Genomic DNA, 27,024 nt, shown 5'->3' with positions numbered 1-27,024 from the left:
GAAGTGCTCCTTTGCTAAGTTTTACCCTTCCTCCCTTCTTTTTTTTTTTTAATTAATTAATTTAATTTATTTATTTTTGGCTGTGTTGGGTCTTCGTTGCTGCACGCGGGCTTTCTCTAGTTGCGTCGAGCGGGGGCTACTTTTCGTTGAGGTGCACGGGCTTCTCATTACGGTGGCTTCTCTTGTTGCGGGGCACGCACTCTAGGTGCCAGGGCTCAGCAGTCGTGGCTCGAGGGCTCCAGAGCACTGGCTCAGCAGTTGTGGCGCACAGGCTTAGTTCCTATGCGGCATGTGGGATCCTCCTGGACCAGGGATCGAACCCGCGTCCCCAGCATTGGCAGGCGGATTCCTAACCACTGCACCACCAGGGAAGCCCCCCTTCTTCCCTTCTTCCATGGGTGTAGCAGGAGCACCAAGTTGCTTCTTCCGGTGTAATCCCACCCCCTTCTCATCGTTGATTGGTGCAGGGATGGGCACCTGCCTCAAGCACGGCCAATCATTTCACTTCCTTTTATAGATGGATTTAGTGCCCAATAGAGGTGCTATAGCTGAGGGTTAAGGGCAAACTCGAGCCAAAGTAGATTCAAACCCTGTCTCCACCGACTTCCACGTGACCTTGGGTACGTGGCTTAGCCTCTAAGTCCTGGGTTTTCTTGTCTGTGAAGTGGGAAAATATAATTCCCAACTTACAGGATTGTGTGAAGACTTAATGAGTGAATGAAAGGCATGTACAGTGCTTAGAACAGTGCCTGCCACACAGGACTCAATAAATGTTGGCCATAATTGTTTCCTAAGAACTTGGGAATTGGGAGACTAGAAAAAGGGCTGTATGGGTAGCTAATCAGTATACCAAGGAGTAAGTCACTTCCCGTTGTGTGGAGCATCCTCATTATTTTATCCCCATGGGCCATAGAAATATCATCATTTTATCTAATACTGGCAGGTGGAAAAGGATGGGAAGCATTGCTGAGCAGGAGTCAGTCTCTGGTTCAATTCCTGGAGCCTCACTATACTGAGACCTTGAGCTCAGCTCAGTATTCTTTCATTCCATCTAATATCCCTCCCCACCTTTTTTGCTGAAGTTAGTTAAACTGTATTTCTGTCGGTAACCTATAGAATCCTGATAACGAGGGTCATAATGACAGTGAAGACTCCAAGGCTCAGCCTCTTAGCTCATCTCCACATATGGTCACTTCTATGGTGTCATCCTTACAGTGAGAATCATCCTTACATGCTGATTACTGAGTTAAAAATTCTTGAAAAACAAGTACAAAATCATATATCCCTCTTGCTGCCATGATCAAGTCCCAGTTCACACAAATGGTGGCGTAACAACCTCAGCACACAGAATTTTGTAAAATCTGGATTCTACACAGAATTTTCTGGGGTAATGACACATTTGTGACTTCATGGGCTTTAAATATGTTGATAAAAGAATCAGTTCCTGCCCTTACGTATTTACCCCCATTCTGGTAAAGTTCTGTTTACCATTTCCCAATAGAATGTTTATACAACTGTTTTTGAAAAAATCTTTCAGTTTTTGGAAAAGATGGTCAAGGCTTTATTGGGAATTCAAACTTGTATATGAAACAGATAATTGATGGATTTAAATTTCCTAGAACAAAAGTACCGAGGAGAGATGTGAAAGTGTTTCAGGAAGGAGGAACAAACAGAAAACCTTCCCTGACTTTTGGAAGTCAGAGAATAATCAACACACTGATTTAGGCAATTTCACTGCTTTGAAGACTTTCAAAGAAGACTGATTTCTGTTTGTTCAGCCACCATTTGGAAGTGCAAAGATCAGGAACATCAAAAGCTTTATCTGAGCTTCTAAATGTGTTTGTGAAATCGCTAATATGCCATGGAGGCACTTCTCAGAGATCTGCATTGTGGCGGTTTTTATCTTTGTCGGTTTGACAGGTGGCATCTGATAGAGTGGGTGGCCCTTCCGGCATGCCAAACGCCTCCGAACGCCTTCCAAAGGAAAGCCAGAGAGAAAGGAAAACCAGCCATTTCCTGTGACTGGGAGTCAGAGGCAGCCGAAGGGGTCTGTAATGACTTCCTGAGGATGTTTAGTCAATCACTACTGTGGTTAAAAGGTTTTGCATGAAGTGCGTAGTCTATACTTCCCAAGTAGCAGTATTAAAACTTCAGAATCATAAAGAAGTTTAGTCACCCTTCAGTAGGAAGTACAACGTCAACAAAGTTTATCTGAGGGAGTCAGTCCAGGGCTGATAGCGTACTCAGGGACCCATAGTCCCTCCTGTTTGCTTCTCTGCTGAGTGTGCTTCCATCCCCAAGTTCACTTCATGGTCCAAGTCTGCTGCTTCTCCTTCAACCTTCCAACAAGAAAGAGGATGGGAGGAGAAGGGCATGCCCATCCCCCCAGCTCCCCTTAAGGAGACTTCCTGGAAGTTTCTCATGCTACTTCCGGTTATAACCCATTAGTCAGAATTTAATCACATGGCTACATCTAGTTGTGAGGTGGGTTGCAGGATATAATCTAGCTAAGATTTAGGGGGTCTGTTACCATAAAAAAAAGGTAGAATGGATTTTGAAGGACAAGTAGTTAGCTCTGCCCCATCATCCTTCAGGACTCAGCTCAAATGTCCCTTCTTTAGAGAGACCACCTGAGCCCATCCTTTTGGTAGCAGGCTATCCTTACTTACTCTCTATCACAGAACCTGTTTGGTTCCTCCATTGGAATGATCCTTGTTTATTTCTTTACTTTTACTTTTTATGGCCTCACTCCTCGACTAGAATAAAGTTCCTTGAGTCCAGGAATCTTATCATCTGTCTTGCTGCTCACCACTCTACCCGCAGTGCCTCACAGTGCCTGGCACCTGGCAGAAACCTCATAAACATGTGGAATGAGTGAACAAATCATGAATGAGGGCCCTTACAGAGAAAACCACTGTGGCACTGAGATTAAATATATAAGCCCTGGGGTTGGACAGTCTTGGTTAAAATCTTGCCTCACCTCTTATTAATAATGTGACTGTGGTCAAGTGACAACTTGTCTAAGCCTTGACTTCTCTATTTGTAAAAATGGAGGGGAGGGCTTTTGGAAGAATAAAAGAAGTTCATACATGTGAAATGCTTACCTCTCTGCCTATTGGAGAGCAAACAGTCAATTTTATACATGACCATCAAAATAATTTTTATTTTTGATATTATTGGGATCTATCTAGTCCAAAGATTCAAAGGAGGCTTCTTGGAAGAAGGGATCTTAGAGATGAGTCCAGTGGACAGGCAGGAGTTAACTAGAGCGGAAAGGGGTGAGGAGAACATCATAGGGAGAAGGAAGCGCATGTGCAGAGGTCTTGGGGCAGGAGGGGATACGTTGGAAGTACTAGAATAAAAGCCAGTGTGGCCAGAGTGAAGACAGGAAGAGCAGTACATACACAGAGATGGGGAAGGAAGACAGGGCTAGAATATGCAGGGCTTCCATATTGTGAACTTTATCCCAAGTGCAAAGAGAAGTTACCAAAGGGTTCCAAGCAGGGGAATGCATAATCAGATTTGTAATGTATAATATCATCCTGGCTGCGGTGTTATCAGGAGGGGGAGGGGGTTATCACATCAGAGTAACTTCCGTAGATGAGAAGTCTACTGTATTCGCACTTTCAAACTCAAGTCTGCCCCTATCAAACATTTACGAGGCTCTGGGCAAAGAGACCGTAGAGCAGCAGACCAGCCTGGGCTGGCTATTCTTGGGCTTCTTGATTGTGAGAGAGAAACTTTTATATATGCCTAAATATTTAAACAGTATAAATGAAAATTAACAAACGGTTAAACTAAATGTTTTCTAGCATCCTGTTTTGAAAAATATACATACATAATGACTGAAAGTCAGAAAAATATCAGAGATGGTTGAATTTAATTATTATTGTCCGTGCTTGGGTGTTCTGTTATTGGATCAGACATACATAATTTGCAAATCATTATATATGTATTCCATAAACTTTATTTTTCTTGTCTTCAATTCAGCAAAATCATGAATTGTGTTCTTATAATCCAGGTTTTCACTTAATTTGTACTCCACTGAAAATAATGTTCTAAAGGACTAAAAAATAAAATGAATTTGTATTCAAAATGTAGAAAATTTGAATATATTTAATAAAGACATAAACTAAAGTGAATGTAAACAATTAAAAACATATTGTATATGTTTTCAAAAAAGTTATTATTCTTCTACAATGTTCAAAGTTAACTACTGAAGCCAGGGCAACTAGCCAAGAAAAAGAAATAAAAGGCATTTAAATCAGAAAGGAAGAAGTAAAATTATCTCTGTTGACAGACGACATGATCTTATATGTAAAAAACTCTAAAGATTCCACAAACTGTTAGAACTAATAAATGAATTCAGTGAAGTTGCAGGTTACAAAATCAACATATAAAAATCAGCTGCATTTCTATACACTGACAATGAACCATTTGAAAAGGGAATTAAGAAAACAATTCCAGGGCTTCCCTGATGTCGCAGTGGTTAAGAATCCGCCTGCCAATGCAGGAGACACGGGTTCGAGCCCTGGTCCGGGAAGATCCCACATGCCGCGGAGCAACTAAGCCCGTGCGCCACAACTACTGAGCCTGCGCTCTAGAGCCCACGAGCCACAACTAATGAGCCCGCGCGCCACAACTACTGAAGCCTGCGTGCCTAGAGAGCATGCTCTGCAACAAAAGAAGCCACCGGAATGAGAAGCCTGCGCACCACAACGAAGAGTAGCCCCCACTCACCACAACTAGAGAAAGTCTGCGCGCAGCAAGGAAGACCCGACACAGCCAATACATACATACATACATATACACATAAATAAATAAAATTTAAAAAAAAAAAAAAAAAAAAAAAGAAAACAATTCCATTTACAATAGCATCAAAAAGAATGAAATACTTAAGAATAAGCTTAACCAAAGAGGTAAAAGACTTGTACACTGAAAACAACAAATTGTTGCTGAAAGAAATTGAAGTCACAAATAGATAAAGACATTTGCTATGGACTGAATGTTTGTGTTCCTCCCAAATCCATCTTTTGAAGCCTTAATCTCCAATGGATGGTATTTGGAGGTGAGGTCTTTGGGGAGTAATTAGGGTTAGGTTAGGACATGAGGGTGAGGCTCTCATGATGAGATTGGTGCCCTTATAAAAAGAGGAAGAGACTTGAGATCTCTCCATGAGCACACACCAAGGAAAGACCATGTGAGCATGCATTGTGAAGGTGACTGTATACCAGCCAGGAAGAGGGCCTTCACCAAGAACTGAATCTGATGGCACCTTGATCCTGGACTTCCCAAAATCCAGAACTGTGAGAAATAAATGTCTGTTGTTTAAGTTACCCAGTCTATGGTATTTAGTTATATTAGCCCAAGCTAAGTCAGCAGCCCTTATTTGTGGATACTGTTGAGATGGCAGTACTACTCAAAATGATCAACAGATTCAGTGCAATTCTTAACAAAATCCCAATAGTGGTTTTTTGCAGAAATAGAAAATACATCCTAAAATTCATATTTAATGAATTTTAAATATGGAATCTCAAAGGACCCCAAATAGTCAAAACAATCTTTTAAAAGAACAAAGTTGGAAGTCTTATACTTACTTATTTTAAAACTTATTACAAAGTTACAGTAAATCAAAACAGTGTGGTACTATAATAAAGACAGACATATAGATCAATGGAATAGAATACAAAACTTAGAAATGAACCCTTCATTTTATATGGTCAAATTATTTTTGAGAAGTGTGCCAAGACCATTCAATGGGGGAAAAGACAGTCCTTTTCAATAAATGTTGAAAAAACTGGATATCCACACTGAAAAAAAAGAATGAAGTTGGACGCTTACCTTATACCATATATAAAAATTAACTCAAAATTGATCAAAGGCCTAAATGTAAGTGTTAAAACTATAAAACTCTCTGAAAAAAAAGTAGGGGAAAAGCTTCATGACATTGGATTTGGCAGTGGTTTCCTGGAAAAAACACCAAAGGAACAGGCAACAAAAGTGAAAATATACAGGACTACCCCCAAATTTAAAAATTCTCTGCATCAAAGGATACAATCAACAGAGTGAAATGGTAACCCATGGAATGAGAGAAAATATTTGCAAATCACATCTCTGATAAGGGGCTAATATCCAGAATATATAAAGAACTCCTACAACTCAGTAACAAAAAACAACCTGATTAAAAAATGGGGAAAAAATGTCTACTTGAGTACACATTTTTCCAAAGGAGATATACAACTGACCAATAAATACATGAAAAAATGCTCAACATCACTAATCATTAGGGAAATGCAAGTCAAAACCACAAGGTACCACCTCACACCCATTAGGATAGCCACAGAAAACAAACAAAAAACAACACCCCTCCAAAAAAAATACAGGGAGAAAAAGGAAAATAATAAGTGTTGGTAAGGATGTGGAGAAATCAGAACTCTTACGCACTCTTGGTGGGAGTGTAAAATGGTGTAGCCACTGTAGAAAACAGTATAGTGTTCCCTCAGAAAATGAAAAACAGAACTACCATATGATCCAGCAATTCCACTTCTGAATTTAAGCAGGATCTGGAAGAGATATTTGTACACCCATGTTCATAACAGCATTATTCACAATAGCATTATTCACATTATTCATAACAGTGTTATTCACATTATTCTCTCTTGGTTGATCCACCAAGAGTAGATCAACATCGATGGATGAATGGATAAACACAGTGTGGTATAAAATACAATGAAACATTATTCAGCCTTAAAAAGGAAGGAAATTCTGACACATCCTACTACATGGATGAAACTTGAGGACAAGTGAAATGCCAGTCACAGGACAAATACTATATGATTTCACTTACACAGGGTACCTAGAGTAGTCAGATTCAGAGAGAGAGAAAGTAGAAAGGTGGTTGCCAGGGGCTGGAGGCAGAGAGTAATGGGGTGTTATTGGTTAATTGGTACAGGGTTTTAGTTTTACAAGATGAAAAGAGTTCTGAAGATGGATGGTGGTGATGGGTGCAAAAAATGTGGATGTACTTAATGCTACTGAACTGTACATTTCAAAATGATTAAGATGATGGATTTCATGTTCTGTATATTTTACCACAATTAAAAATAATAAATGTTAAATAAAAGAAATATAAATTATAATGAATATCACATTTTTAAATAAAAATATTTAAAGTGAACATTTTCTTTTTTTTTAACATCTTTATTGGAGTACAATTGCTTTACAGTGGTGTGTTAGTTTCTGCTTTATAACAAAGTGAATCAGCTATACATATACATACATCCCCATATCCCCTCCCTTTGGCGTTTCCCTCCCACCCTCCCTATCCCACCCTTCTAGGTGGTCACAAAGCACCGAGCTGATCTCCCTGTGCTATGCGGCTGCTTCCCACTAGCTATTTATTTTACATTTGGTAGTGTACATATGTCCATGCCACTCTCTAAAGTGAACATTTTCTACTTAGATTTAAAAATGTTTGTTGGGTATTATTAATTTTACAAATATAAAACTATTTGCAATCCTAGCATGAAATGTCCATCTAGTTGCCAATTTAAGTTACGGATATTAGATATTAAATAATACTGAAAATATTAAATAATGCAATATGCCACCATGCTTATTCATGAGTATGTTCAGAACCACAAATTGGAACAGGATGAGAATCAAGAAGATGGATGCTCCACACTTCTGGGAAACAATACCTAATTATGCAATAACTATTGCCTTCTTGCTCTCTGAGAGGAAAGATTTGACAAGTTAATGAATTTGTATTTTCTTCTTGAGTACTTTTATTCCTCAAATCTTCTTCATGTTCTGAGGCAATGTCTATGTTCACAACATTCGGATACAGTTGTCTCTCAAAGGCAGGACCCAAGAAGGGCAGCGTTTCTTTGGAGCCAACATGGCTTTCGCCTGAAAGTGGATGCTTAGACTCATGAGTCCTGCTGTGCCTGCCCTGAGTGCCAGATAGCTGGTGACAGAAGCACCCATATAACCCTCAATAAATTTGTTGTTGGTGTGTGTTTGTGCTATGTGGGGTCTTCTAAAAGCACAAAGCCCCTCTTTCTTGGGCCAAAGAATGGCACTGTTCAAGCCCCACTTTCTATTCCTTGAAATGAAAATGAACCAGTTAGACTGGATCTGTCCACACAGTGAAGGCTAGAGGGGTCACTATCCAGAGGATTTGAGTGGGATATTCGGGTTTGAATTTTTTTCCGTGGTCTTGGAAAAGTAACGTATGAGCTGTATATCCATGTTTTCTCATCTCTAAAATGGGGTTTAAAATAGGACTGACCTCACTGTGTTGGGTGAGGATTAAATGAGAAAATGCATATAAAGTTCCCAGCAGCATAACTGGCCCAGGCTGGGTGTTAGATAATGTTGATGATGATTTGAATGGCAAGGCAGAGCTTGGGGAAAATTCATGTCCCATTACAATCTCTGGGATAGACTGGCTGGTACTTAGAATTAAGAGAACTAATTGGATTAGGGTGTGACTTTATCGTCAAGATCTAAGACACAACTAAATGCTCTTTAAATCTGGAAAATAAAACAAGGCTTTCTGAGGTATCATCAAACTCATAGATAGTTGTACGGCTGCTTGAGCAGAACTGGAATGACCACCAATGATAATAAGAACATCAGATTCTCCAAAGGACTTGAGCATGCTTAGGATAGGCTGCACATATATGAGTGTTTCTCTGTCAAGTTTCAGGGCCACAGAGAGGCTCTAATGTCCAGGGAAAAGGTCTTTGGCTGAAATTGTGTAATTGATTGGTTGGAAGACCTGATTTGGTGAGAGCTGAGTTTTGCATACAAAACTCCGCTAACCATTGCTTTCCACCATTCCTTTGCTGAACTGTGGATCATCTAAGGAAGAGGAAAGAAAAAAAACAAAAAACTTCAAAGGTAATTCCTTTCTGCTTCAAGAACAGTCTTGGGTTTTCTGGTTTAACAGAGAATTGAGAAGTAAGCATGTATCATTAATTTCTATGCAAAAACATTCTTCACTTCAAATGGCAATTAGCTGATAACATTTCTATCTCGTGTCGTGTTGAGATTTTTACGCTAATCATCACATAGCAGTAAATTAATCATTTGGGCACAGTTAGAGAGGATGTATATTTCATGAGACAGATATAGATGTCAAGATCTGTTTGATATTTACTCAAGGTAAGTGGGAAGCATCTCAAATTATTATGAGGGGAGCACACTGAGCAAATAGGACTGCGTGGCAATGAAATGTATGCAGTGCAGACACATGAAGATTTTCAAAACACTCTTGGTGTCATTAGCGTTGATTATTGTGAGGAAGTTGGAACACTCTGGGAACTTCAACTCCAAATCATTCAGACACACCAGAACCCTCAAAACCACATCTTAACAATGTCAAGGGAAAAATCAGCAATCGACCTCCTTTCCCTCTAATCCCCTCCCTTTTCTGTTACAGAATTCACCTTTTTCACATTGTACAATATTTAAATGGGTTTCTCTTCTCGATTTGCACTTAAGTCTACTCAGCCAAATGAATCAGAAAAGCAGCTTGACCCTAAAGTCAAATTGGAAAGCTGCTGCGTGCACAGGAACTAGGCCACCACTCAAATGAGACACGGTTTCTTAGCAGAGGACCAGTGCCTTTTACAATTTATGGAAAATAAGAGAATTGTACTTGAAAGTGCCTATAGCTGTAGTGATTCAAGAGCACGTGCCAGGCTCCACGGCTGCCTGGGAGACCTAAGCAATTATGATGTGCGAGCGGAGTTATCATGAGAAAAAACTCTACGGACCCCTCTCTTTCTTCATAATTCTTCTCCCCCCCTCTATTTTCCCACCCCTAAGTAGTTCTCCGTAGCTCCTGTGCTATCAGTGCTATTTATCACCCCACCAACCAACACACTTCCCTGCCTCACACATTCACACTGTCCCGCAACCCAGTCCCTCCATTCTCCTCCAGTAAGGCAGCAGTAGAGGGCCCTGGGAGGACATGCTTTCATCTGGCCCTATGCAATTATTATTTTTTCAGGGAAATAATAATATTTTTTATTATTATTGTCCCTAATATTTTTCAGGGACAACTTTATGGGGAAAGGCAAAGAGATGGAATAAAATCACTTCCTCAGAGACGGTTCTAAGATATAGGCGAGGAAGGTACAAGCCCACACCCCATGCAGAAAGTAGGGGTGGACAAAGGGCCTTGTTTCCTGGAGGGGCTGGGTGGGTACAGTGACACAGAAGGCAGTTGGTGGGGGGGAGGTTGGGTCTCGCCAGCTGGTGGGAACTAGAGGCTAGAATATCACTTTGTGATGGTTTTTCTCTTTCAAAGTGGCTCTGAACTTTAAAATTCTGGAGTGAGTGGGGAGGATGGTGGTGGCAATGAGTGGAGAATACAAAACGGGACATATCAGAGCTCTGCCATCTGTGAGGGTGATCTAAAGATGCTGCTCAGGGTGACAAGCTAAAGGCACAGAAGCTACAAGTCAAAGGGAGGTGGACCATGAGTGTAGCTGTGTTGCTACTGAGAAGTCCCTCTCTGCTGATCTTGAAGGGATGGAAGAAATTGGTCCAATAGGACATAAAGTGTTGCTCCATTTTAGGGAGCAACAAGAAGGCAACCAGCAGCCTATGAGTTTACATAAATAATTATATAGGTATTTATTTATATATATTTATACATCATTTAAAATTTATGTAATATATATGATACTACATATAAATATATATATATATATATCTGTATAGGACATATTCTTTCTAGAAAATAATCCTTGAAACTAAAGATGATTACCAGCTAAGCCATAGATTATCTTTGGACTCTGATGATTCATAGACGCCATGAATTTTAGCTCAGTCTTTGGACAGTTCGTGAAATCCTTGAGAATCTACATTCCCGAACTGGAATCAAGTAGTGAGAAAAGAATGATTCAAAATGTACAAAATGTAAAAAGAATATGGGTGTATACACTGGACAAAAAATAGTGACTTGACACTTATTTCTGACCAAGTAAGAGTAACAGGGATCAGCTTTGTTATTCGGTATGAAATAATTAAAAACTCAAATAAATATATGAAACAAGAGTTTTTAAGACACTGAATATCAGGAGATGAAGGACAATGGTGCCCAAGAGACAGAAAATAATTGAAGTGAGTCCTACGATGGCACTTGCTTACCTTGAGAGAGTTTCCAGTCACAGTTGAGGAAAGGGAAACCCAAGCAGAGCTCGGGAATCACCATGAGTTGAGGGAGGATTCTGAATGTCCGGGGAGGCCAAGGCAGCGAGACTTCACGGGACGCAGTCTCAGAGCGGGGAGAGCCTCACAGAATGAGATGCCAGAGACCTGCAGAGGGTCCCCCACCCCTCCCCAGCTGAGCACTGATCGGTGCATGTGTTGGAGGGAACTCTCAGAGGCTGGGAAGAGCCAACTGAAAGGGGTAGAAGAAACAGCGCTAGGAGCTCAAACAAGGACAGAAATAGTTTGTTCCGCCCATCAGAGAGGAAAACCTCATAATTTATGGGGCATCAACAGAGCATTCAGAGGGTTTAGCCCTAGTAGTTAGGCAAAATTAGCGATTTCCTCTCGTTTATTCTGTTTGGGATTCATTGGGTTTCTTGATTCTGTGGATCGGTATATTTCATTATTTCTGGAAAATTTTCACTTATTATTTATTCAGATAATTCTTTGTCTTATTTCTTCTTTTCTGGAACCCTGATTAAACATATATTAGGGCATATAACTCTATCTTTCATATTTTTTAACCTCATTCATATTTTCCGTATCTTTTTCTTTTTGTGCTAAATTCTCATTAATTTCTTCACTATTTTTTTTAGTTCATGAATTCTCTTATCTGCAGTTAAGGTGGTCCTCTAATTTTCAAATTCCATTTACATTTCTAGAAGTTCTATTGTTTTTTTAAAAAACAATATGCTTGGTCACTTTTTATAGTCCTTTACTCTCTATTCTATTTTCAATCCCTTCTTTTACTTCCTCAAAACATAATAGGCATAGATCAGAAAATTCTTGATTTAAATATTGCAATATCAGAGGATATTGTGAATTAATTCTGCTGTTTTCTTTTTTGGACTGCTCTTGCTCAGAAGGCTCTGATTCCTGTTTTTGTTTTTTATTTTTTTGACTGTGTAACTTTATCTGTGGGAATTTCTCTGGACCCTCCATTCAGCAATTACTTAATAACAGTAATTTTCCTTATGGTCCTCAGAGTTATTTTTAGTTCACCATTGTATTGAGGTATACTCCTTTGGGGTTCCAATTTCATTGGGGTTCTCTAGTGTCCCTAATATGGGATTTGTCTATAGTCCCCTGAGCCACTAAAAGCTATGAAAATAGAAATTTAAGTTCACCACATTCTGCATATTTTCTCAAAAAGAAAAGCTGGTTTAATGTGCTATATATCATCTTGGTTCATGCCTCCACTTAGTTTTTTGTCTAATATCCTTTACCTTTTAATCAGTTAATTCATGTATTTAAGAAAGTGTTTCTCAGATGTTATCCAACATCTTTAGTTTTCAGTGTAAGGGTCAGTCAGTGTACCAGTTGGCAACCTTGCCAGAAATGAAAGGCCTTTTTAATCATTACCATTAATAAAACTGATACTTTGTCTTCTCCTTCTAAGAATTCAGTTACATGTATATTAGGCCACATATATATTAGATTACAGTCTAATGATCCATTCTGGTGTTCGTTCTCCTTCACTTTTCTTTCTCGGTGTTTTAGTTTGGATAATTTTTATTGATCTGTTTTCAAGTTTGTTGATTCTTTCCTCAGTTTCATCCAGTCTGCTGATGAGCCCAGCAAGGAAATTCTCCATCTCTGATGTTGTATTTTTTATTTTAGTATTTGCATTTGATTCCATTTTATAGTTTTCATCTTTCTGTTGAAATACTCCTTCTGTTCATGTATATAGACCCATTTTCCCACTAGAATTTAACATATTAATCATAGTTATGTTAAAGTTCCTCTCTGATATTCCAACATCTGAGTTATCTCTTTTGTCTGGTTTTCTTAGTTGCTTAACTCTTAACAATGAGTTTTTCTTGCATTTTTGGGTGTGTCTTGTAATTTTTAAATTGAATACTGAACATTGTGTGTGGAAGAACAGTAGAGATTATTCCCAGAGTAGAAGGGGATCAATGTTTTGCTCTGTGAATATTATTTAGCTTCTCTGAGCCTCAAACTTGTTATCAGCAAAATGTGAATAAGCCCCAACTTCATAGATATATTATATAAAATATATAAAACATAAATATAAAATAGTATTATCATTTGTTTGGTGATAGATCTTTAATAAGGCAACTGGATTTTACATACTTGATTTTTTCCCCAAATGGTGACTTTTTTCTGTGAATTAAAAAATTTTAACCTCATTTAAAAATTCTAATAATATAAAAATGTACAAATTAGAAAGCCAAATGCCTCCATACATTCAATTAAGACTGTACTACAATTGTGTACTCCTCTACTCCTTCAATGAATAACTTTACAAAATATTGGTGTGACTGTATTTAATGTTTGTAAATACATGCATAAAAGCCAGAGGTCTTCCAAAGTTTTATCCAGTATTTACTTTCAAAGTAGAAACAGTATTTTTAATATGTGGTGTAAAGAAATTCCCCCACTGTGATCCCTACCATTGGCTGATTCTTTGTGGGGGTGGGGCTCATTCCTTACACTAGGAACAGAGAATTTGGAAAGTATCAAGAAAGATGATATCAGAAAGTATAAAAAAGTGTTGTGCTTTGTAAATGATCACATAAAATTGTTAGGTGAAGCGGGGCTTCTTGAAGCTGCAGACGCAGGATTCCTGGGCAGAAAGGACAAAAGTGCCTTCTCTCTTGTTCTTGCTAAGACCTGGGCAGCATTTCTTCCATGTCTGCAATGACATAAGAGACAACAGCCCAAACAGCAGCAGCAACATTCATCTGCTTTGGATCCATGACAGTCATGGTGTCTCCATGGGAGTGATGGAAGGAGAAATATTTATATAGGTCATCAAGTAGACTGGCTCCTGGGGAAAAAAGAGGAAGAATTCTTAGTGAAGTATTTTGATAGGCATTGCTGAATAGCTGTTCAGAAACCACTGGCCCCTTCCCTGATCCTATTATACAGGCTGTGATGGCAAAATAATGACGTTCCCAGCCTCTCTTGCAGCAAGAACTGGCCATGTGACACTGTTCTGACTACTAGGATATGAAGTGGCAGTCTGTGGGAGAGTTCTAGGAAAGCCTTTACTTGGCTGACAAGAGTCAGTAAAATGCCCTCATGCTGAATTAGATGAGAAGTATGGAACTGCAGGGGGCAAAAAGCCCACACACTAAAAATGGCAGAGTGGAAAGACAGAAGGAGCCTGGATTTAGAAAATATTGCAAGCCCATTGAATAAGCTCTACACTGCCTTCTTCTGGACTTCCTGCTACGCAAAGGAAAATAAACTTTACCTGAAAAGCAAGTGATACGATATCCTCCTTATTTATAAAGAGACAGTATTTTTTCGTATCAGCAGAGTGCAAATTTTTTACCTCCCTGGATACAAACGAAAGTCAGTACTCCTTTGCTCAAGTTTTTCTTCTCAAATCATTCATTTACTTCAAATAAAATTTCCCAGCAACCTCCAAGGGCACCAGCAGGAATCTCCGCCCCACTTAAGAGCTTTATTGTCACTCTAGTGAAGCTTTTCTCTAGTTTCAGCCATGGATCAGAGCCTCGAGGTATCTTCACACCTCCTAGTCATCCTTTAGAACCTACTCGGCCCATTCTGTGGGTTCCAACCGCAGCTCTTTAGCCTCTGGACTAATTTATTTATTTACTTACCATTTTATTATGAAATATAGTACCATACATACATAAGATTGTAGAGAACATAATGTATATTATAAACGGTGACAAGATAAGAGTTCACGTATGTCCATGATTCAATGCAAGAATATCACCAATACCTTTGAAGCCCATCTTATGAGCTCCCTCCCACCCACCCCACACCACCCCACCCCATGGATCCTTTCCTCCCTCCAGAGGTGCCCACTATCCTGTTCTGCTTGCGTATTAACCACTCATTGCTTTTCTTTATAGTTTTACCAAATAAATATAATCAACACTCTCTAGGCTCTAAATGTAGGAGTGGAATTGCTGGGCTATAGAGCCACATGTGTGTTTAATTTCATCATGCAGTTCCAAAATGTTTTCCTTTTCAGTTTATCCTCCCATTGTCAGTATATGAGTCTTTCTCTTGCTTCACATCCTCTCTAGCACTTGGTGTTGTCAGGCTAAGTTTTGCTAATCTGCTAGGTGTGAAATATTACCTCATAAGGTTTTAATTTTTTAAATTATTAATGAGACTGAGCATGTTTTCACATATGCATTTTTTGTCATTTATGTTTTCTCTTTTGGAAAATGCCTGTTCATGCCCCTTGCACATTTTTGAATTGATTTGCTTGTCTTTTCTTATTGATTTGTAGGTGTTCTTGATATATTTTAGACACTAATCTTTTGTTGGTAGTTGGTTTATATAAATCACTTCCCAGTTTGTGGCTCTTTTCACCCTGTTTATCATGCATTTAGATGAATAGATGTCCTTACTTTTAATACAGTTGAATTTATGAATCCTTTCCTTTATGATTTTTATTTTTTATATCTTGTTTAAGAAATCCTCCCTATCCTTATATCACAAAAATATTCTCTGGGGTCTTATTCTAAAACTTTTAAAGTTTTGCTTTTCATTTTTAAGTTCTTCATTCATTTAGAATTGGGACTGATTTTGGTGTAGGGTAGGCTTCTATTTTTATTTTTAGTTGTTCCAGCAAAATTTGACTAATACATCCTCTTTCCCCACTGGTCTGCAGTATCAATTTTGGCATATATCAAATTTCCTTGTTGCTTTGTTTGGGGGCTTTCTAATTCTGTTCCAGTGGTCTGTTTGTCTATTCCCAAAACAATATCACAGTATCTTAACTACCATTGCATTCTAATTCTTGTTATCTGGCAGGGCAAGTTCCCTCACTTTCTCTTTCTCCTCCTTCAGGAATATCTTACTATTCTTGACTGTTTGCTCTTTCAGATAAAGTTTAGGATCATTTTAAAACTGTACAAAAAATATTTTTGGATTTTGATGGGAATTGTGTTAATCTACGTATCAATTTGGGGAGAACTAGCATCTTTATATTAGGATACTGTGTTTTTATCCATGAAAATGGTGTGTTGATATGTTTCTATTTATTAAGTCTTCTGTAATGTCTTTGAAGTTTTGTAATACAGTTTGGCATGCCTTTTGTTAGTTTTCTTCCCTTCATCGCTTATACTTTTTGTTGCAACTGTAAATTATACATTTTAAAAAATTCGCATTTTCTGTTTGTGGCTTTCCATTTTTAGTATCAAGGATATATATCTGATTCATAAAATGGGCAAGTGATCCTTCTTTTTCTATACTCTGGAATAGTTTGTGTAAGATTAGAATGATTCATTTCCTGGTCATTTTGTAGAACTCCTTACAAAACTGTCTAGGTCTGATACTTTCTTTATGGTAAGAATTTTAACTAATGATTCAATTCCTATCCTGGTTATTGGGTTATTCAGGTTTTATGTTTCTTCTTGAATTAACTTTGGAAATTACACTTTTCTAGGAATGTGAGTTTTTCCAAATATTCAAAATAATCAGCATAAAGTTGTCAGTAATATCCTGTTTTTATCTTTGTTTATGTCTGCAGCACCTATAGGGAGTACTCTTTTTCATTCCTGATACTGGTTATTAGAGTCTTCTCTCTTTTTTGTTCATCAATCTTGCCAGCAGTTTGTCAGCTGTGTTACTCTTTCAAAAAAAAGAGAGACAATCTTGTTTTTTGGGGACATTCTCTAATGTATAGCAGTCTTCTTTCATTGATTTTTACTCATATTTATTATTTCCCTCCTATTCTTAGGTTGATTCACTTTTGTTTTTTTAACTTCTTGAGTTGAATGCTCAGTTTATTACTTTGCACACTTTCCTTGTCAACAACATAAGCAGTAAGGCTACAATCATTCCCCTATGACTGCTTTAGCTCTCTATATCCCACCAGTCCTGATGAGTATTTTCATGATCACTTAGTTCTAAATATTTAGTAATTCCTACTTTGATTTTCTTCTTTGACGCATGAGTTAGAATGTGTTTTTTAATTTTCAAAGGTATGGGGTTTCCTTAGTTATTTTTTCATTTTTGTTTTTTGTTTTTGTTTTTGTTTTTGTTTTCCACACACACACACACTGTATTTTATTTTTACAAGAGATAAATAGACTGACACCAAGCATTGTACATGGATGACCACAACAAAAGCAACAATGATTGCAATTACCAAACATGAAACACACTCATACTATGTCATAATATTGACATTCAGTCCAGTAATCCTCCACTGTAACAGCTCCTTTACTTTGCAGTGAAAATTGATTTGTATATTCTTTGCCTCTGAGTCCTTGTGGGATTTTTTCTTTTTTTAAATTCAAACAGAAAGTCACAAAAATTATACTCATCCTCATCAGTTCACTCAGTCCCATGTAATTAATTTTTTTTTTCATCGTGATCTTTTGTTAGCACTTTTATGAGCTCATCAGTTTTTCATTAGAGTTCTGAAAATGCTTATTCATTCAGTTCAGCAGTATAGTCACGTACCAGAAATCTGTACTTGTCAGAGTCTTTTCCATGAATTTCCTGAAGATGAAACCCTTTTATAGGAACATATTTACAAAAGCATCAGAGTACACCCAGAACTGTCTGTAAATGACAAAAGACTTAAAAATGACCACGGTTAAAGATTTGATGAAAGTTCATAATAATGCAGTTGACAAGAAAATTAGTTATTTCTGAGATATACATTTTAAAGTAATAACTAGGATTATGACTTATAACATTATACCAGAACATATAAGATTTTTAGAAATTTCATGTAATGTCTGAAACATTTATATTAACATATTTCCATACAAATACCCCAATGAAAGTTTAGTATTAGTTGTTTTGTTTGTTTGTTTATACTGCAGGTTCTTATTAGTCATCAATTTTATACACATCAGTGTATACATGTCAATCCCAATCGCCCAATTCAGCACACCACCATCCCCACCCCACCGCAGTTTTCCCCCCTTGGTGTCCATATGTCTGTTCTCTACATCTGTTTCTCAACTTCTGCCCTGCAAACCGGCTCATCTGTACCATTTTTCTAGGTTCCACATACATGCGTTAATATACGATATTTGTTTTTCTCTTTCTGACTTACTTCACTCTGTATGACAGTCTCTAGATCCATCCACGTCTCAACAAATGACTCAATTTCGTTCTTTTTTATGGCTGAGTAATATTCCATTGTATATATGTACCACAACTTCTTTATCCATTCGTCTGTTGATGGGCATTTAGGTTGCTTCCATGACCTGGCTATTGTAAATAGTGCTGCAATGAACATTCGGGTGCATGTGTCTTTTTGAATTATGGTTTTCTCTGGGTATATGCCCAGTAGTGGGATTGCTGGGTCATATGATAATTCTATTTTTAGTTTTTTAAGGAACCTCCATATTGTGCTCCATAGTGGCTGTATCAATTTACATTCCCACCAACAGTGCAAGAGGGTTCCCTTTTCTCCACACCCTCTCCAGCATTTGTTGTTTGTAGATTTTCTGATTATGCCCATTCTAACTGGTGTGAGGTGATACCTCATTGTAGTTTTGATTTGCATTTCTCTAATAATTAGTGATGTTGAGCATCTTTTCATGTGCTTCGTGGCCGTCTGTATGTCTTCTTTGGAGAAATGTCTATTTAGGTCTTCTGCCCATTTTTGGATTGGGGTGTTTGTTTCTTTAATATTGAGCTGAATGAGCTGTTTATATATTTTGGAGATTAATCCTTTGTCCGTTGATTCGTTTGCAAATATTTTCTCCCATTCTGAGGGTTGTCTTTTTGTCTTGTTTATGGTTTCCTTTGCTGTGCAAAAGCTTTGAAGTTTCATTAGGTCCCATTTGTTTATTTTTGTTTTTATTTCCATTACTCTAGGAGGTGGATCAAAAAAGATCTTGCTGTGATTTATGTCAAAGAGTGTTCTTCCTATGTTTTCCTCTAAGAGTTTTATAGTGTCCAGTCTTACATTTAGGTCTCTAATCCATTTTGAGTTTATTTTTGTGTATGGTGTTAGGGAGTATTCTAATTTCATTCTTTTACATGTAGCTGTCCAGTTTTCCCAGCACCACTTATTGAAGAGACTGTCTTTTCTCCATTGTATATCTTTGCCTCCTTTGTCATAGATTAGTTGACCATAGGTGCGTGCGTTTATCTCTGGGCTTTCTATCTTGTTCCATTGATCTATGTTTCTGTTTTTGTGCCAGTACCATATTGTCTTGATTAGTGTAGCTTTGTAGTATAGTCTGAAGTCAGGGAGTCTGATTCCTCCAGCTCCGTTTTTTTCCCTCAAGACTGCTTTGGCTATTCGGGGTCTTTTGTGTCTCCATACAAATTTTAAGATGATTTGTTCTAGCTCCGTAAAAAATGCCATTGGTAATTTGATAGGGATTGCATTGAATCTGTAGATTGCTTTGGGTAGTATAGTCATTTTCACAATGTTGATTCTTCCAATCCAAGAACATGGTATATCTCTCCATCTGTTGGTATCATCTTTAATTTCTTTCATCAGTGTCTTATAGTTTTCTGCATACAGGTCTTTTGTCTCCCTAGGTAGGTTTATTCCTAGGTATTTTATTCTTTTTGTTGCAATGGTAAATGGGAGTGTTTCCATAATTTCTCTTTCAGATTTTTCATCATTAGTGTATAGGAATGCAAGAGATTTCTGTGCATTAATTTTGTATCCTGCAACTTTACCATATTCATTAATTAGCTCTAGCAGTTTTCTGGTGGCAGTTTTAGGATTCTCTATGTATAGTATCATGTCATCTGCAAACAGTGACAGTTTTACTTCTTCTTTTCCAATTTGTATTCCTTTTATTTCTTTTTCTTCTCTGATTGCCATGGCTAGGACTTCCAGAACTATGTTGAATAATAGTGGTGACAGTGGACATCCTTGTCTCGTTCCTGATCTTAGAGGAAATGCTTTCAGGTTTTCACCATTGAGAATGATGTTTGCTGTGGGTTTGTCATATATGGCCTTTATTATGTTGAGGTAGGTTCCCTCTATGCCCACTTTCTGGAGAGTTTTTATCATAAATGGGTGTTGAATTTTGTCAAAAGCTTTTTCTGCATCTATTGAGATGATCATATGGTTTTTATTCTTCAATTTGTTAATATGGTGTATCACATTGATTGATTTGCGTATATTGAAGAATCCTTGCATCCCTGGGATAAATCCCACTTGATCGTGGTGTATGATCCTTTTAATGTGTTGTTGGATTCTGTTTGCTAGTATTTTGTTGAGGATTTTTGCATCTATATTCATCAGTGATATTGGTCTGTAATTTTCTTTTTTTGTAGTGTCTTTGTCTGGTTTTGGTATCAGGGTGATGGTGGCCTCATAGAATGAGTTTGGGAGTGTTCCTTCCTCTGCAATTTTTTGGAAGAGTTTGAGAAGGATAGGTGTTAGCTCTTCTCTAAATGTTTGATAGAATTCACCTGTGAAGCCATCTGGTCCTGGACTTTTGTTTGTTGGAAGATTTTTAATCACAGTTTCAATTTCATTACTTGTGATTGGTCTGTTCATATTTTCTGCTTCTTCCTGGTTCAGTCTTGGAAGGTTATACCTTTCTAAGAATTTGTCCATTTCTTCCAGGTTGTCCATTTTATTGGCATAAAGTTGCTTGTAGTAGTCTCTTAGGATGCTTTGTATTTCTGCGGTGTCTGTTGTAACTTCTCCTTTTTCATTTCTGATTTTATTGATTTGAGTCCTCTCCCTCTTTTTCTTGATGAGTCTGGCTAATGGCTTATCAATTTTGTTTATCTTCTCAAAGAACCAGCTTTTAGTTTTATTGATCTTTGCTATTGTTTTCTTTGTTTCTATTTCATTTATTTCCTCTCTGATCTTTATGATTTCTTTCCTTCTGCTAACTTTGGGTTTTGTTTGTTCTTCTTTCTCTAGTTTCTTTAGGTGTAAGGTTAGATTGTTTACTTGAGAATTTTCTTGTTTCTTTAGGTAGGCTTGTATAGCTATAAACTTCCCTCTTAGAACTGCTTTTGCTGCATCCCATAGGTTTTGGGTTGTCGTGTTTTCATTGTCATTTGTCTCTAGGTATTTTTTGATTTCCTCTTTGATTTCTTCAGTGATCTCTTGGTTATTTAGTAACGTATTGTTTAGCCTCCATGTGTTTGTGTTTTTTACGTTTTCTCCCCTGTAATTCATTTCTAATCTCATAGCGTTGTGGTCAGAAAAGATGCTTGATATGATTTCAATTTTCTTAAATTTACTGAGGCTTGATTTGTGACTCAAGATGTGATCTATCCTGGAGAATGTTCCGTGCGCACTTGAGAAGAACGTGTAATCTGCTGTTTTTGGATGGAATGTCCTATAAATATCAATTAAATCTATCTGGTCTATTGTGTCATTTAAAGCTTCTGTTTCCTTATTTATTTTCATTTTGGATGATCTGTCCATTGGTGTAAGTGAGGTGTTAAAGTCCCCCACTATTATTGTGTTACTGTCAATTTCCTCTTTTATAGCTGTTAGCAGTTGCCTTATGTAATGAGGTGCTCCTATGTTGGGTGCATATATATTTATAATTGTTATATCTTCTTCTTGGATTGATCCCTTGATCATTATGTAGTGTCCTTCCTTGTCTCCTGTAACATTCTTTATTTTAAAGTCTATTTTATCTGATATGAGTATAGCTACTCCAGCTTTCTTTTGATTTCCATTTGCATGGAATATCTTTTTCCATCCCCTCACTTTCAGTCTGTATGTGTCCCTAGGTCTAAAGTGGGTCTCTTGTAGACAGCATATATATGGGTCTTGTTTTTGTATCCATTCAGCAAGCCTGTGTCTTTTGGCTGGAGCATTTAATCCATTCACGTTTAAGGTAATTATCGATATGTATGTTCCTATGACCATTTTCTTAATTGTTTTGGGTTTGTTTTTGTAGGTCCTTTTCTTCTCTTGTGTTTCCCACTTAGAGAAGTTCCTTTAACATTTGTTGTAGAGCTGGTTTGGTGGGGCTGAATTCTCTTAGCTTTTGCTTGTCTGTAAAGCTTTTGATTTCTCCATCAAATCTAAATGAGATCCTTGCCAGGTAGAGTAATCTTGGTTGTAGGTTCTTCCCTTTCATCATTTTAAGTATATCATGCCACTCCCTTCTGGCTTGTAGAGTTTCTGCTGAGAAATCAGCTGTTAACCTTATGGGAGTTCCCTTGTATGTTATTTGTCATTTTTCCCTTGCTGCTTTCAATAATTTTTCTTTGTCTTTAATTTTTGCCACTTTGATTACTATGTGTCTCGGCATGCTTCTCCTTGGGTTTATCCTGTATGGGACTCTCTGCGCTTCCTGGACTTGGGTGGCTATTTCCTTTCCCATGTTTGTTAGGGAAGTTTTCGACTATAATCTCTTCAAATATTTTCTCTGGTCCTTTCTCTCTCTCTTCTCCTTCTGGGACCCCTATAATGCGAATGTTGTTGCGTTTAATGTTGTCCCAGAGGTCTCTTAGGCTGTCTTCATTTCTTTTCATTCTTTTTTCTTTAGCCTGTTCCGCAGCAGTGAATTCCACCATTCTGTCTTCCAGGTCACTTATCCGTTCTTCTGCCTCAGTTATTCTACTATTGATTCCTTCTAGTGTAGTTTTCATTTCAGTTATTGTATTGGTCATCTCTGTTTGTTTGTTCTTTAATTCTTCTAGGTCTTTGTTAATCATTTCTTGCATCTTCTCAATCTTTGCCTCCATTCTTATTCCAAGGTCCTGGATCATCTTCACTATCATTATTCTGAATTCTTTTTCTGGAAGGTTGCCTATCTCCACTTCATTTAGTTGTTTTTCTGGGGTTTTTTCTTGTTCCTTCATCTGGTATATAGCCCTCTGCCTTTTCATCTTGTCTTTCTCTAAATGTGGTTTCTGTTCCACAGGCTGCAGGACTGTAGTTTTTCTTGCTTCTGCTGTCTGGCCTCTGGTGGTTGAGGCTATCTAAGAGGCTTGATGGGAGGCTCTGGAGGTGGGTAGAGCTGACTGTTGCTGTGGCGGTCAGAGCTCCGTAAAACTTTAATCCACTTGACTGTTGATGGGTGGGGCTGGGTTCCCTCCCTGTTGGTTGTTTTGCCTGAGGCAACCCAACACTGGAGCCTACCCGGGCTCTTTGGTGGGGCTAATGGCAGACTCTGGGAGGGCTCACGCCAAGGAGTACTTCCCAGAACCTCCGCTGCCAGTGTCCTTGTCCCCACGGTGAAACAGAGCCACCCCCCGCCTCTGCAGGAGACCCCCCAACACCAGCAGGTATGTCTGGTTCAGTCTCCCCCAGGGTCACTGCTCCTTCCCCTGGGTCCCGATGCACACACTATTTTGTGTGCGCCCTCCAAGAGTGGGGTCTCTGTTTCCCCCAGTCCTGTTGAAGTCCTGCAATCAATTCCCACTAGGCTTCAAAGTCTGATTCTCTATGAATTCCTCCTCCCATTGCCGGACCCCCAGGTTGGGAAGCCTGACGTGGGGCTCAGAACGTTCACTCCAGTGGGTGGACTTCTGTGGTATAAGTGCTCGCCAGTCTGTGAGTCACCCACCCAGCAGTTATGGGATTTGATTTTACTCTGATTGCGCCCCTCCTACCGTCTCACTGTGGCTTCTCCTCTGTCCTTGGAAGTGGGGTATCCTCCTTGGTGAAGTCCAGTGTCTTCCTGTCAATGATTGTCCAGCAGCCAGTTGTGATTCTGGTGCTCTCGCAAGAGGGAGTGAGAGCACGTCCTTCTACTCCACCATCTTGGTTAATCCCTCTATTTTTTCATTTTTGACTTCCAATTTAACTGTTAGAGAATGTGGGCTATATGATACAAATTCTTTGAGTTTTGCTGAGATTTTCTCCATTGCCTATTGGATGATCCATTTTATAAACATTACACGTGTTGAAAAGAATGTGCTTTCAGTGTATTGTGTCTGTGCATTAAAACAAGCTTGTTAATTGTATTCTTCAAATCTGTTAACTCCTTACTGATTTATTGTCTATTTGTTTTATCAATTTTGAGAGAGATGTGTGAAAATGACCTGTGATTTGGGATGTGTTTATTTTTCTTGTAGTTCCAGCATTTTCTTTTTTATATATTTCAAAGTTATGCTTTTAGGAGCACATAAACTTAGAATTACATCTTCCTGGTAAATTGAACATCTTTATTTATTTTAACATCTTCATTGGAGTATAACTGCTTTACAATGTTGTGTTAGTTTCTGCTGTATAACAGAAAATCAGCTATATGTATACATATATCCCCATATCCCCGCCCTCTTGCATGTCCCTCCCACCCTCCCTATCCCACCCCTCTAGGTGGTCACAAGGCACAGAGCTGATCTCCCTGAGCTATGTAGCTGCTTCCCACTAACTATCTATTTTACATTTGGTAGTGTATATATGTCAATGCTACTCTCTCACTTCGTCCCAGCTTGAATATCTTTATTAATATGTAGTCATCCTCGCCATTTGTAGTAATGCTTTTTGTCTTGAAGTCTAGTTTTACCTAATATTTAATATAGCTATATCTCCTTTTTTTTAACCTCATTCTTTGTATGTCTTTTCCCATCAATTTACTTGCAATCTGCCTCTGTCCTTATATTTATAGGGGTTTCTCTTACGGATAGTTTAAAGTTGAATTCTTAAAATCTAGTCTAACAATCTTTGATTTTTAACTGGAGATTATAATTCATTTATGTAGCTTGTGATTATTGTTAAATTGGACTCATTTATATCATCTTAGATTTTGCTTTCTATTTGTTCATTTGTTTTCTGTTTTTTTTTCCTTTTCTTTCTTGCTCTCCTTTGTGTTGATTTTTTTTTTCCTCCTATCATTCCTTCCCCCACCCCAACTCTACTCATTTGGAAGTTACACACTTTATTTCAGTTCTCTCAGTGGAGACCTCAGATGATTGATATGGCTTACATATTTATTTAAAGTTAATCAGTACCTTATATAAGGACACTAGGGCCCCAAGTTTTGTCTCCTGTCCCAGACGCACTCACGCCTCATTAAAACCCATGCTCTAAGAGAACAGGGATTGGCAGATACCCTTAGACAAAGGCTCTGGAGTTTTCTTACCTCTTACAGATTCTCACTTCATCATTTTTCACCCCTGAGGAATTCCCTTACTTTGCCTTACTAAGCCATGTATTATAGAAAGAATTATTGTTTTATCCAACAATTATTTTTGGCAGGGGGAGCTAGGTGTCTGAGAACTTCTGGCCTACCACATTGCCAGAGTTCTCTTCTCCCAATCCTCTACTTCCTGCTCTTTGTTCCTGAGCCCTCTGTTGCCTCAGGATGCTGTCCAGATTTTCTCTACACCGACCCAAGTTTTAAAAACTTTGTACCAAGGTTTTCCCCTACTTATCTCCCCAAACTCCTTGCTCTAGAGTAGGATATGGATTTCCCTCCATTCATTCATATTTCACACTGACTTCAGCTATGTTGCTATCAAACACAACACAAGCCAGTGATGCAAAATAAACATATAAAAGAAAGCTCAACTCTCAACCCTGACAATTAATGACTCCAATGCCTGTCAGCAAATATCCAAAACAGGGTGTATTAGGTTGATAACACCTATCACACCCTTCACCTGTGTTGAGGAGCTTCTTCCTCTTCAGTGATTTTTCTTTTTCAACTAGTAAAACATGTTTTCTGTTGTTCCAATAGCTCTGAAAGGATGGGATCTCACCATTATCCAGCCTAATAATGTACAACCTTCAGTGGGTGGGCTGGAGCTGAGGTTCATAAGTGTTCAGAAAGTTCAATCCAATTCAACTGGACAAATACTTGAGTTCCTACAACATTCTAGGCAGTGGGCTAAGACATAAAGGTGAAAAAGACAGTCTCTGCTCTCAAAAGCTTATTCTGCAGTACAGGCAGAGAAAATGTGCCCACAAATAATAATAACACAATCAGAATACACTGAGTGCTATGGGCAAAGGACAAAAAATAGTGGATACCTTATGTAGTTGAATGACCTTCTCTGACCCCTAGACTAGGTCCCCTTGTTGTGTGCTCTCCATACTTCTCCTATTGTAATCTTCACCATCCTTTGTTATAACTGCTTGTTTCACATTTGTTTTCCCCACTATATTGTAATTTCCCTGAAGGCAAGGCCACTGTTTTGTTCTCCACTCTGTCACCAATGCCTATAATGTAACACCAAACAGATGATGAATGTGAATTTGTTGAGTGAATGAACGAAATCCGAAAAGTGTATAAGTGAACTGGGCCTTGGGGGTGCTGTATCAGTCAGAGCCCTTGTAGGAAACAGATGGGACACTCCAAGAAGATAACTTGGAAAATTTAATGAAAGGATTATTTACAAAGAGTGGTCAGGGTTAAATAAAACCAATAAGGGATGCTAAAGGAGAAGCAAGGGAGGCCATTTCCACCCCTAGGCCTAAAAGAGCAGAGAAGAAAGCAGCTGTAGCTGCAGTTGTATCTGTTGGAGAGGGTCACCAGAGGAGCTGGGGTTGTTTGAAGCCAGGGAATCAGTCCCCTGCTGGTGCCTCTCTATCCTACAGGCCTCACTTGGCCAAACCCAATCATAAGCCAGAGGGCAGTCCATAACCGTTAGCCTTCAAGGGCACAGTATAGGGTAGAGAAAGGTGAGGATTGATAAGGAGTGGTACAAGAGAATATCTAGCACAAGTACTTAGGCTGTCAACAGACAGAGATGGGGACACGGATATTCCAGGTGAATAGAACATGTGAGCATTCCAGTTTGGGCAATGTGTGGGTAACTTGGGTTAATTACAGGCAGAGAAAGTTGGCAACTAACGTTATCTTTGAAAGTTCCTAAATAAGGCTGAAAATAGACTGAACACAGTTCATAAATGGGAAGCCTTTGGGGGCCAATGGGCAGGAAGGTGGGGAGACGGGAGCTGCCCCTTAGGGAGACATTCCA

The 27,024-nt window shown here is 38.5% G+C and overlaps 1 protein-coding gene across 2 annotated transcripts in view; it reads right to left on the bottom strand.

The window, feature by feature from the left end:
• Window positions 1-13,277: 13,277 nt before the first annotated feature.
• Window positions 13,278-27,024, bottom strand: part of CPQ (carboxypeptidase Q) — a 523,824-nt gene continuing 510,077 nt past the window's right edge. For both annotated transcript variants that reach the window (XM_061171373.1, XM_061171374.1), the window contains one exon: window positions 13,278-14,020. In XM_061171373.1, coding sequence (XP_061027356.1) covers window positions 13,857-14,020 — 164 coding nt within the window. In that variant the 3' untranslated portion in view covers window positions 13,278-13,856. The remainder of the gene's footprint in view (window positions 14,021-27,024) is intronic.

Source organism: Eubalaena glacialis, chromosome 17, assembly GCF_028564815.1.
Source record: "Eubalaena glacialis isolate mEubGla1 chromosome 17, mEubGla1.1.hap2.+ XY, whole genome shotgun sequence".
Taxonomy (NCBI): domain Eukaryota; kingdom Metazoa; phylum Chordata; class Mammalia; order Artiodactyla; family Balaenidae; genus Eubalaena; species Eubalaena glacialis.
The sequence above is the reverse complement of the archived record's forward strand: the minus strand, read 5'-3'. Positions and strand labels throughout refer to the sequence as shown.